The 13,761-nt window shown below is 36.6% G+C and overlaps 1 protein-coding gene across 5 annotated transcripts in view; it reads right to left on the bottom strand.

Annotated features, from left to right (window-relative positions):
* The window catches only part of ACVR1C (activin A receptor type 1C), an 83,623-nt gene that overhangs the window by 11,562 nt on the left and 58,300 nt on the right, over window positions 1-13,761 (bottom strand). For 4 of the 5 annotated variants that reach the window (XM_069577499.1, XM_069577500.1, XM_069577502.1 and 1 more), the window contains 5 exons: window positions 12,234-12,464; window positions 9,505-9,672; window positions 8,070-8,226; window positions 2,811-2,935; window positions 625-755 (listed from right to left, as the gene is read on the bottom strand). In XM_069577499.1, coding sequence (XP_069433600.1) covers window positions 625-755; window positions 2,811-2,935; window positions 8,070-8,226; window positions 9,505-9,672; window positions 12,234-12,464 — 812 coding nt within the window. The remainder of the gene's footprint in view (window positions 1-624; window positions 756-2,810; window positions 2,936-8,069; window positions 8,227-9,504; window positions 9,673-12,233; window positions 12,465-13,761) is intronic. The other variant, XM_069577503.1, reaches the window with a different exon arrangement.

Below are 13,761 nucleotides of genomic sequence, written 5' to 3'. Positions count from 1 at the left end.
CCAGGCAAGAATACTGGAGTGGGTTGCCATTTCCTTCTCCAATGCATGAAACTGAAAAGTGAAAATGAAGTCGTTCAGTCGTATCTGACTCTTAGCGACCCCATGGACTGCAGCTCACCAGGCTCCTCCATCCATGGGATTTTCCAGGCAAGAGTACTGGAGTGGGGTGCTATTGCCTTCTCCAGTGTTTCACTTGAGGCAAAGCATTGGAGAGCTGGTGTCTGACTTTCTAGCTTCTCCCTTCCCCTGACCTATACCTCTGGAACTATGGGATGAAATAGCAGCATCTCAAGTCAAAGTCACCTGGATTACTGAGTCACCAAATATAGCACTGATGCTGATGGAAGTTGCCTAACCTGTAAGGGACCTGGCATAGCAGGAAATAAAGTCTTATGTAAAGTCACTGGGATGTCAAGGTAGTGCCTGTCACATAATTTAGCATTATAATACCAACAGCTAATGGGAATAAAATCCTTCTGAAGCTTATACAAAGACATATACCCACATACCTGAAATGAACTGGAGGCCTAGATTAAGAGAAAGGAACTACGTGGTGTCTGAAAATCTTCTGATACTGGCCTCAAAATTATAATGGGAAAAATACATATAAGAACATAGCCTTACTTCACAGCTTTGCCACTGGTTTGGAATACTTGGTCGGAACTTCTGGTCACAAACAACCTTCCTCATTTCTTCTACCGAGGGATCTGAGGGCACCATGTCATAGTAAGGCAACTGGTACTCCTCAACAATTCCTATAAAAAATTTACATAATAAATTTCCTGGTGTGAATAATAAAGATGTTTATTTGAAAATAATACCAATTAAGTTTTCTAGGAACAAGTGGCATGCTGGAAAAGTGGAAAATCAGGCTTATTCAAATTATGTATCACTGTAATAATCAGACCTACAAGAGGACAGCTCTCAGTTGAGTAGTTATATGTTTATAAAATTTTTATTATGAAAATTTATATAATTTTGATAATTATATGATATAAAATAAAAATATATAATTATTATATAAAATATACTGTTTTACATTATATATTACACTTAATTTTATATAAAAACATTATTACATTTCTAGAACTTTTAATAACTATAAAATATAGTTTTATATTATAAAATTACATAAATTTGGATTTCCATAAAATGCCATCATGCAATTCAAAAGTAATACCTAATTGCAAAATTTATAGCAGAGCCTCATTGATCTGTGAATGATGTATATTTCTCTATGAATAAAGTATGTTTATCCTTTTCAAAACAAAATGGCTTTCTTCTTTTTGAAAATTATTAGGTAACTTTTCAAAAGCTGAGTTTTTTAACATTTGGATTTTAGAAGTACTACATCGGAGAATGTTCCAGAGAAATGGCCAAAAGTATTTGAAGATGATCTTAATTATCAAAATGATACTTGAATTTAAGAATTTTCTTACAAAATCAGTCTAATTAACTATAAGTTTTTTTTTAAAGTATATAAAAAGTGCCATAATTAGAAAGTGAAATTCAAATCATGTTACTAAATTAGTATTTCAACTATGGAAGAAAATTTAAAGATAAAAATCTAAAAGCAAATCTAGGCAAATATCGGTATGAAATTTGAAAAAATAATAACAAATATTTTTGAATCTTGCAATCTACTGAGTATCTATCTAAGCCCTTCACATGTTTTAACTAATTATTCCTCAAAACCAGTGACTAAAGAAAATACCAGATTATCCCATGTTTACAGAATCAGTAAACTGAGGCACAAAGTGTGGTGAATTTGCTCGAGATTACATCACTACTGAGTGGCAGATCTGGAACTCAGTCCCAAGTTTGGGGATTCCAGTGTCCATGTTTTGCTTCTGCACCACTCTATTGCTTCTATAAACAGTTTCACCTTCCTGAATATTTCACTATCTAACCTAGGAATAAAAGGGGGAAAGCATGTTTCCTCATTCAAATATAATTTTAACCTTGTAAGGTTTTCATTTTTTAAAAAAATAAGACTGAGGTAAGGCAAAATGACATCAATACAAAATGCAATAACTGACAGTGGTTTAATCTTGACAGTCACTGTTTACAGAGTAGGCTCTGTACTAAAAGCTTTACATGAGTTAATTGAATTAGTCCATTAAATCCTTAAAGCCCAAGAGGTCAGTTTTATTATCTTCATTCTACAGACAAGGAAAGTGAGCCCACAGACCTCACCTATAGTCGGATATTCAGGAAGTTGCTAAACCAAGGCTTAGGCCTAACTCTGTCTCACTTGAAACTGAAAACTCTAAATCATTTTCTACCAGGATTTTACTTTTCTCCACTGATGCAACAATTTCATCAGCCTGTGTTTACAGGGTTTCATCCTCCCAAATTCTTCCTCTTGTTAATCTCGAAACTGCTGGGAGCAGAATCAGGAAGTTAGCCTTTGCTCACCTCTGCCCTCCACTTTAATTCTCACATATTCATTATCACCGGAAAGAAAAGAACAAGAAAAGCCTGAGAACCAGAACACTTCAATTTAAATCCTGTAGCCCTGGCAAGGCATTTAGCTTCTTTGGGTTTCATTTCTGACATAAAATAGGAAAACACCTTAAACAGAAAAAATTTCAAGGGCTTTGCAAAATATTATTATGGAAACCAGAATTATTAGAACTAAGCAGTAATTACAACTTAAAATCGCCATTCTGTTCAAGATACTCCATTTTTACCACTGGAAAGATATCACCAAAAGATAATGTTTTAAATATTTAGAAATAATTTGATATAGTGCTTTGAATTCAAGCACCAAGGAAAGGCAGACACAAAGAGTATTTCCAAAATCTTACCTCCAACTGAACACCTCCGGGCTATTTCCCAGTAAACCAGACCAACAGAATAGATGTCAGCTCGTTTGAAGGACTCAAAGATATTCACATTTATTGTATCATCAAGCATTTCAGGGGCCATATACCTTCAAAAACATGCATATTTCAGATTCCATCTATGATTTTATAGCAGTCTGGTAAAACACAATCTTAATTAATCCTGATATATAAGTTAAGGCAGTTTACATCAAATTTACAGGTTGTTCTGAGCCACTATAATAGAATAAAATTAAATAATACAGTTATCAAAAGATAATTTTAAAAACTTTAAAAATAGAACTAGGGGTCATCCTAGTGTTAAAACATGTGGGTCAGGAGCCAAATACTTGGAAAGCACCCAACAGAAAAGATGGGACTCAAGTTCCACCAGCAGTTTATAGCCAAGGAAGCTCTTTGAGGTCAAGGAGTACATTTTATTAATCATGGTGGGCCTGGTACACAGTGCTCAGAATTATTCCACAAAAACCTGCTCCGAATAAACAATTTTATTATATTGGCTTGGCCAATGAACTTTTTGGCCAACTGAATACACTGGCTTCGAAACATATATTCATATTACATATTGGCACCAAGATAATTCAGGATGTTTAAATGGAATTATATCGAATTCTACAATCCATGGAACCTGGCTGAGCCAAGCTGTCCTAGGGAGGTTTTGAGAATTTCTCAGAATAGTGATGTGAGGATGCAACACTCTTCCCAATCTTAAGTTTTCAATTCTCTGAAGGAATCCAGTATCCAAGGCTCCCCTGAAGTACAGGTTAAAGCTTGCTTTTTAAAGGGAAAAGAGGAGAGATCTCTTAGGGCTTGCCCAGTCTGAATAAACCATCCTGAATGTTTCTGGGGACCATTAAAGTCTCCCAGGAAACCAAGTGAAGGACTCAGCCTGGAATCTCAGATATGGCTTGGACACTAACTATACCAGCTTAGAAATTCTCTACTCTCAAGGGCTTTTAACTCCAGGAATGTGTTTTGGTTGTTTCTGATTTCAAGGTCAATAAACCTGGAATTATACTAAATAGCACAGATCCTGAAATTCAAATGAAAGGAAATAGAAGTATGCTGGCCATATGGCTACAGTCTGGCTATAAGAGGAAAACACCATAAATCCCATTACTAATGGGTCTGTCCTGACATATGTGTGGTATGCTCTATTTATATCCTGTTTGTTCGTAACTTTCAGAGATTCCGTTCCTTGGAAGTGGGAACTGTGTCCAAACTCATAGTATCTTAATACACATCAACTTGGGAGACTTCGGGATAAGTACAATCATAAGATAACTATCAGTTCAGTTCAGTCACTCAGTCGTGTCCGACTCTTTGCAACCCCATGAACGCAGCACACCAGGCCTCCCCATCCATCACCATCTCCCGGAGTTCACTCAGATTCATGTCCATCGAGTCCGTGATGCCATCCAGCCATCTCATCCTCTGTCATCCCCTTCTCCTCCTGCCCGCAATCCCTCCCAGCATCACAGTCTTTTCCAATGAGTCAACTCTTCACATGAGGGGGCCAAAGTACTAGAGCTTCAGCTTCAGCATCATTCCTTCCAAAGAAATCCCAGGGCTGATCTCCTTCAGAATGGACTGGTTGGATCTCCTTGCAGTCCAAGGGACTCTCAAGAGTCTTCCCCAACATCACAGTTCAAAAGCATCAATTCTTCAGTGCTCAGCCTTCTTCACAGTCCAACTCTCACATCCATACATGACCACAGGAAAAACCATAACCTTGACTAGACGGACCTTTGTTGGCAAAGTAATGTCTCTGCTTTTGAATATACTATCTAGGTTAGTCATAACTTTTCTTCCAAGGAGTAAGCATCTTTTAATTTCATGGCTGCAGTCACCATATGCAGTGATTTTGGAGCCTCCCAAAATACAGTCTGACACTGTTTCTACTGTTTCCCCATCTATTTCCCATGAAGTGATGGGACCGGATGCCATGATCTTCGTTTTCTGAATGTTAAGCTTTAAGCCAACTTTTTCGCTCTCCTCTTTCACTTTCATCAATAGGCTTATTAGCTCCTCTTCACTTTCTGCCATAAGGGTGGTGTCATCTGCATATCTGAGGTTATTGATATTTCTCCCGGCAATCTTGATTCCAGCTTGTGTTTCTTCCAGTCCAGCATTTCTCATGATGTACTCTGCATATATATTATATAATATTTTTAAGTATTGAGAGGATATAATCAGTTCAGTTCAGTTCAGTCACTCAGTTGTGTCCGACTCTTTGAGACCCCATGAATCGCAGCACGCCAGGCCTCCCTGTCCATCACCAACTCCCGGAGTTCACTCAGACTCACGTTCATCGAGTCCGTGATGCCACCCAGCCATCTCATCCTCTGTCGTCCCCTTCTCCTCTTGCCCCTAATCCCTCCCAGCATCAGGGTCTTTTCCAATGAGTCAACTCTTCACATGAGGTGGCCAAAGTACTGGAGTTTCAGATTTAGCATCATTCCTTCCAAAGAAATCCCAGGGTTGATCTCCTTCAGAATGGACTGGTTGGATCTCCTTGCAGTCCAAGGGACTCTCAAGAGTCTTCTCCAACACCACAGTTCAAAAGCATCAATTCTTCGGCACTCAGCTTTCTTCACAGTCCAACTACATCCATACATGACTACTGGAAAAACCATAGCCTTGACTAGACGGACCTTTGTTGGCAAAGTCATATCTCTGCTTTTGAATATACTATCTAGGTTAGTCATAACTTTTCTTCCAAGGAGTAAGCGTCAATGCTGCAATCACCATCTGCAGTGATTTTGGAGCTCCCAAAAATAAAGTCTGACACTGTTTCTACCATTTCCCCATCTATTTCCCATGAAGTGATGGGACCAGATGCCATGATCTTCGTTTTCTGAATGTTGAGCTTTAAGCCAACTTTTTCACTCTCCTCTTTCACTTTCATCAAGAGGCTTTTTAGTTCCTTTTCACTTTCTGCCATAAGGGTGGTGTCATCTGCATATCTGAGGTTATTGATATTTCTCCCAGCAATCTTGATTCCAGCTTGTGCTTCTTCCAGCCCAACATTTCTCATGATGTATTCTGCATAGAAGTTAAATAAGCAGGGTGACAATATACAGCCTTGATGTAATCCTTTTCCTATTTGGAACCAGTCTGTTGTTTCACGTCCAGTTCTAATTGTTGCTTCCTGACCTGCATATAGGTTTCTCAAGAGGCAGGTCAGGTAGTCTGGTATTCCCATCTCTTTCAGAATTTTCCAGTTTATTGTGATCCACACAGTCAAAGGCTTTGGCATAGTCAATAAAGCAGAAATAGATGTTTTTCTGGAACTCTCTTGCTTTTTCTATTGGCAATTTGATTGCTGGTTCCTCTGCCTTTTCTAAAACCAGCTTGAGCATCTGGAAGTTCATGGTTCATGTATTGCTGAAGCCTGGCTTGGAGAATTTTGAGCATTACTTTACTAGCGTGTGAGATGAGTGCAATTGTGCGGTAGTTTGAGCATTCTTTAGCATTGCCTTTCTTTGGGATTGGAATGAAAACTGACCTTTTCTGGTCCTGTGGCCACTGCTGAGTTTTCCAAATTTGCGGGCATATTGACTGCAGCACTTTCACAGCATCATCTTTCAGGATTTGAAATAGCTCCACTGGAATTCCATCACCTCCACTGCTGCTGCTGCTACTGCTGCTAAGTCACTTCAGTCGTGTCCGACTCTGTGCGATCCCATAGACGGCAACCCACTAGGCTCCTTGGTCCATGGGATTTTCCAGGCAAGAGTACTGGAGTGGGGTGTCATTGCCTTCTCCAATTAGCTTTGTTCATAGTGATGCTTTCTAAGGCCCACTTGACTTCACATTCCAGGATGTCTGGCTCTAGGTGAGTGATCACACCATCATGATTATCTGGGTCATGAAGATCTTTTTTGTACAGTTCTATGTATTCTTGCCACCTCTTCTTAATATCTTCTCTTTCTGTTAGGTCCATACCATTTCTGTCCTTTATTGAGACCATCTTTGCATGAAATGTTCCCTTGGTAACTCTAATTTTCTTGAAGAGATCTCTAGTCTTCCCCATTCTGTTGTTTTCCTCTATTTCTTTGCATTGATCGCTGAGGAAGGCTTTCTTATCTCTTTTTGCTATTCTATGGAACGCTGCATTCAGATGCTTATGTCTTTCCTTTTCTCCTTTGCTTTTCGCCTCTCTTCTTTTCACAGCTATTTGTAAGGCCTCCCCAGACAGCCATTTTGCTTTTTTGCATGTCTTTTCCATGGGGATGTTCTTGATCCCTGTCTCCTGTACAATGTCATGAACCTCAGTCCATAATTCATCAGGCACTCTATCTATCTGATCTAGTCCCTTAAATCTATTTCTCACTTCCACTGTATAATAATAAGGGATTTGATTTAGGTCATACCTGAATGGTCTAGCGGTTTTCCCTACTTTCTTCAATTTAAGCCTGAACTTGGCAATAAGGAGTTCATAATCTGAGCCACAGTCAGCTCCTGGTCTTGTTTTTGCTGACTGTATAGAGCTTCTCCATCTTTGGCTGCAAAGAATATAATCAATCTGATTTCGGTGTTGACCATCTGGTGATGTCCATGTGTAGAGTCTTCTCTTGTGTTGTTGGAAAAGAGTGTTTGCTATATAATAGCACATATATATATTCATTGTAAGAATCCCTTACTTATCTGTATATTGATTCTATATATATTTTTTACAGTCTGAATATACACAACTAGCCTTGAATTTCAGATCATTTAAGAAATACAGAGGCTTTGGAGGAGCTATACCTTGCTGTTGTGTTGTTTTTTGTTTTGTTTTTGTTTTTCCCTCCTCTCTGTAAGAAAATATATTCTCAGATGTGGCACACTAAAAGTAATATATCACCATCAATTCCATCATTCCTCTATACTGATTCCCCACCCAAATAGCTACTTTCTGTATGATTAAATGCCAACTCTCCTTGCTTTATAGCCATTGTGCCACTGATTTCTCAGTGAACCAGAGAAGAATTATTGCTTTCTTAGGCCTAATGATGTTGTATATGCTGCCCTCCCCTCTAAACACATATCCCAGGCATTCATGTTTATGGGACAGTCATAAGTCTTTGGAGTAGGAAATGGCAACCTATTCCAGAATTCTTGCCTGGGAAATGCCATGGACAAAGGAGCCTGGTGGGCTACAGTGCATGATGTAGCATAGAATCGAACATGACTTAGCAACTAAACAACAACATATGCTTCCAAAGTATGTTGTCTTACCTTTTGGTTCCTACTTTAGGGTTCTGAGGTATGTCGATAGTGTTCAGTATTGAATCATGCTTCACAGCCAACCCTAAGTCTGCTATGGCACAAGTTTCACATTTTTTGACTAAGATATTCTTTGATTTTATATCTCGATGAGCGATAGCAGGTTTACCTATGAAGCATAAGATAGATATATTCACTTTTTCCATTACTGAAGACTGAATCTCTCCAAATGGATTCATTTTGAAAGACTTGGCTCAGATGTTACCTTCTAAGAAAGGTCTTCCCTGACCCCTAATCAACATCCCAATTCACCCTTATCAGACTACCCTCATTTTGCCTTCTTCATAGCTTTTATCACTGAGTTATCTTATTTATTTATAGACATTATTTGTCATTCCCAAGTAGACTGTAGGCTACATAAGACAGTGGTTATGTCTTACTCATCACCATTCCTCCTTGCTTAGTATACTAGGTGACATTTAGTAACCACTAAGGGAAAGTATTAGCATTGTTACATCCACATAAGAACATAGCAAATATTCTCCTAAAAAACAAGTTTCAAACTTTTATTATCCTAGACCAAAAGTCCTCAAATTTGGCCCAGAGATCCCTGGGGTCCTTGGAGCTCTTTTCCAATGACATATCTGTGTGATGTCACCTTTTCTTTATACACTTTAACCAATAACAACGTACTGGAGCAGACTAAATGAAGAACAGGTATGAAAATCCAGATATTAAGGAGATTTGCAAATGTGTAAAACAAAACCATTATTTTAGCTACATTGGGTTTTATATTATAAAATTATGTTTTAAAACTATTTTAATATTAATTATTAATTATTGTACTTTAAGTAAATTAATAAATATTTTTAAATCTCTCAATTTTAGTTTCTAATATAGTAAATATTAACAGATATAACCAACATCCACAAACTTTTGGGTCCTCAATAATTTTTAAGCATTTAAAGGGATCAAGAATCCAAATCTGGGAAGCACTACAGTGACAAGAACAACTTTCTAGAGCCAATTGTCTATTAACTCAATAAATAGATGATCAGTGTGTATTATTTGGCTTTCAAATACAAGATATAGAAGTATTTTTAAGATCACCTTATCCTTCCCAATTTTTTAAAAACAGTTCAATTATTTGTAACCTCTGAGAATGGAGCATTTGCTACCAAAGCAAGATCTCTCAGATACATATGCTAAATGGTGACAAGAGAGCCACTAGGAATAAAAATATTATTATGGCTGGTATACAAAATGGTGAGTATGTAGGCAAGAGTTGGCTATATCATACCAAAACCTTCAGCTTTATAAAGTACTTTTAGCGTTTCTTTACATTTGATAACTTTTTGTAATAAACTAAAACCCAGCTGAACACTAAAATACAACTTAGTGCTTCTATCCTCTTATTCAAGGAGAAAAAAAAGTAGAAACTACGTACCTTGTGTACCAACAATCTCCATGTGAAGGTGGGCCAGACCACTAGCTATCGATAGTGCCAGCTTGATCATTCCAGCCACTGTCACTACGTTTCTATTCAAATAGTCATATAAGGAACCCTGTTCATGATATTCAGAGACAAGCCAAAGCTGAGTCCAAGTTCCATTATCTAACAGAAAAATTATTTTGTTGCTGTAAGTTTATGTTAAGAAAGAAGCCAAAAGCTTTTAACCAATGTCAGCATTTAAAGTACATCTGTATTGTTAACAAAGCAACGTTAATTCCTTCAATGATAATACAGTCTGAGTTAGTAGAATGACAATTTTCAATGAATTCCTATTGATAGAGTAGAACACATTACATGTACCCACCATCACCATAGGACTCTGTGAGGCATTGATTCCAACAACTGAACAATCCTTTCTTATTCCCTCTATATCAATACCTGCTGGTAATAGCAACCACACTATAGGAGAAACTACTGAGAGATCCATTTAGGCTCAGCATTGTGTTATAAATTATTCTTGAGCTTTTAAGAAAGATTGTACCAATAGGAAACAGAAATATAGCAAATTTACACAAAGTATTATTACTATCATAAAAGCTCTACTATTCCAAGCATGTTCATCTTATTCACCTTTAAAATACGAAGTTTACAATTTCCTTCAAAGCTTATATTAAGTACCAATCACAATTACTAGGCCTTTTCAAATAAGTTACCTTATTTAACCAAAAGCTAATCCAGTTTATAAAAGATTTTCACCAGAACACAAATTAGCCTAAAAAATTATCTAGGTGTTAAGACTTCCTTTTAGCTTTCAGAATAAAATGCCTACAATAGCCCTGGGAAATCCTGACCAGTTTTTATACTCAGTGAAAGGAAATTATAATTAATGAACATTTGGTAAAGAGTTTTTCCACCTAGTGCTTTACATACAAGAGCTCCTGGTTATCCAAATATTTAGTTTCCAAATCCAAATAGTGATAAAATTTCTGAGGAATTCAAAGATCAACATAACATGATAAATTTTACTAATAAAAAAACAGACTACATATATTAATAAAACTAATCCTTACTCACACCTCTCTCCCTGCTTAACACCAGTGGCTATCTTCGCCCTCTCCTATCAATGTCTTTGTCAGACAGTTGACTAAAAAGTGAAACTGTAAATATTGCAAAAGACACAGAAATGCATGAAGATGAAAGTGACGTTAGAGACCGTTTGGAATCAAAGCCACAGCCAAGGAGGCCATCAACAAAGGTAAACCAGTTAAACTGAATAAGAAACAATCAAGGGTTATCTTTCTTGTGCACATTATTTTATAATCCAATAAATGTAATGATTAAATTAGGTCCATCAGGATAAACCATATAACTACCGTCATTACTACTTTCATAACATTGCAAATTAGGCTAATTAGTAGATAGTTTAGCTAAATGTTACACAGAGAAAGTATAAGTTCTTAACAACTTAATCAGAAATGTTTCATTTTCAATAGTATAGTTAAGAATTTGGAAAGAATTTTTTTTTTTAAGATTCCCCCTGGCTTTACTTGGTTTTACTCACCTTCTCTCTGGCAAATCAGAAAAGACAAGGCATCAACAAATGTAACTATGGGCAAAATGTATAACAATAAGCTTCTCTTTGACTAATTAATCATAAATACTTTCATGATCAAGCTTATATTAAATAGAAGTAACCATAGATTTTAAATTTCATAGGTAATGGTAGGTTTCTAATAGCCACAGACAATTTGGTTTTTTAGACAGAGGTTACAATCAATACCTTTTCAAGGTTCTTAATGAGTATTACTGATTTAAATAATAAAATAATTGACTGGATCAAGTTTTGCTCACTTTTGTTCTCTGTTTATCTTTAAGGGAACTATTTCATAGCCGAATGAGTAAAAGCTATGCAAAACGAAGAAAGACAGCATAGGTAATACACAGGCTTTATATTTAGTCCCTGACTACTGGGCATGTGACTACTGAATTATATACCAAAAAAGTGATGATCTGTCTTGTTCCACAAATCTCAGAAAGTTTTATTATTTGGCGTTGTTAATGTTAAACCTCAAGATATAAACCATACCTAAAGTACATTAATTTCACTAAAATTACCTTGCTTGTTACCATTCTAATAAAGTTCATAGAAAACTTGAGTCCTGGAGTTGAATTGTGATGTACAGAGGAAAGTATAGTCCTAACAAAGATGAATATTCACCCATCATTCAATGGTATTTTTGTATTAATTATCAAAATATTGAAATATTTCTGTCCTGTTTACTTAACAGCTGCTATTCAAAACCTCCAATGGTATTCCTTTGCCCTAGACACCCAAAGCAACTCTGGAACCCTCAAGATGCCTCCATCTTTTTATGACTCAGCAACTAAAGGGATAAAACCTAGCATGGCAGGGTTCTCCCAGAACTCTGTTACAGTTGAAGTTTCTGTTCTGATTGGTTAGTTCCTGTGCCATACCAATCATCATATGTTTTAAATATGAAACTGGCTATAGTGTCATCATGGCTATATATCACTCATCTGCCCTGCTTTGTTGTACAGTTATTTATTTATTTATTTACCTGCAGAGAAGAGGAAAGCATCTTCTTTTTTCGAAAATGAAATCAGACTTTCATGGAGATTTTATTAAAACAAAGAGATTATGTATTCTCCTCTGATAATAAACATAACATTTTATTTGCTGAACTCAATTAGGTTGAAAATACCTTTGTTATCAGCAGCAATGAAACCAAGGATGTTTTCATGTCTCAGCATAACCGTCTGATAAATTTCTGCCTCTCGAAACCATGATCTTTCATCTCTGGAGGAGAATATTTTCACAGCCACATCTTCCCCACACCATCTTCCATGCCAGACCTCACCAAATCTACCTTTTCCTACTATTTCCTGAAGTACAATCGTCCTTGCAATTGTTCTTTGAACCAACAGAGGCAGACCTAACCAAAGAAAACATGAAATTGATTATTAAAAAAAAAGTAATTGACAGAAAATAATTGTCATGACCATTATTTTTATATAAAAGGCAAACATTTAAGCGCTTTAATAATTTTATTGATTTTGAAGAAATAAGCACCATTATACCAAACTTAAATGTCAAATCATGCTCAAAAAACACTATAGGTTCTTACTATGAATTTCCCTATTCATATTCACAAATAAAAATTTCCTGAACATAGCCTGCCATGTCAGATATCTAACTTTCCAAAATTGTCGGAAATTTCTTTGATTTGCACATTAAAATCAGTCAGTTTACTAAATATATAAAGGTTAAGAACTATATGCTGGTATCCTCTTAAATAAAATATATGGTTCCTTGAGTCTTCCCTGGTGGCTCAAGATGGTAAAGCATCTGCCCGCAATGTAGGAGACCCAGGTTTGATCCCTGGGTTGGGAAGATCTCCTGGAGAAGGAAATGGCAACCCACTCCAGTACTCTTGCCTGGAGAATCCCATGGACGGAGGAGCCCGGTAGGCTATAGTCCATGGGATCGCAAAGAGTCGGACACAACTGAGCAACTTCACTTCACTTCAGTACAACTGAGAATGCAGAAGAATTCTTTATAAATTATCTTTTAAAAACAAATTAAAATTAGAAAATGAATCAGATTCAATAATGAAGTGAAGCAATTATGTTACATTGAAAGCAAGGTACAGTCATGGAAAGTATCAAATGGATATTTTCTGTGGAATAAAAGAAAGACAAAGAAAATATATTCTGAGTGTGTTAAAATGTTTAGATTCTTTTGAACCAATAGCTTTATACCTCTAGAATTCTAAAGATGTAACATAAAATGCAGAAGAATTTGTAAAAATATTTAATATATTATTACTTAGAGAAAAAGAAAGAGAAAATGTCTGATAATAGAAAAAATTTTAAATACAGTACAGAGATTAAGGCCACAGATAAGAAAGATGGATTCCAATTTTAGCTGAACCAATGGTAATTATGAGCAAGTTATTGAACTTCTCTAAGCTTTGAACTGTGGTATTGGAGAAGACTCTTAAGAGTCCCTTGGACTGCAAGGAGATCTAACCAGTCCATCCTAAAGGAGATCAGCCCTGGGTATTCATTGGAAGGATTGATGCTGAAGCTGAAACTCCAATACTTTGGCCACCTCATGTGAAGAGTTGACTCATTGGAAAAGACTCTGATGCTGGGAGGGATCGGGGGCAGGAGGAGAAGGGGACGACAGAGGATGAGATGGCTGGGTGGCATCACCGACTCGATGGACGT

Source organism: Ovis canadensis, chromosome 2 (genome assembly GCF_042477335.2).
Source record: "Ovis canadensis isolate MfBH-ARS-UI-01 breed Bighorn chromosome 2, ARS-UI_OviCan_v2, whole genome shotgun sequence".
In the NCBI taxonomy this organism is placed as follows: domain Eukaryota; kingdom Metazoa; phylum Chordata; class Mammalia; order Artiodactyla; family Bovidae; genus Ovis; species Ovis canadensis.
This window is presented reverse-complemented; position numbering and strand designations above follow the sequence as displayed.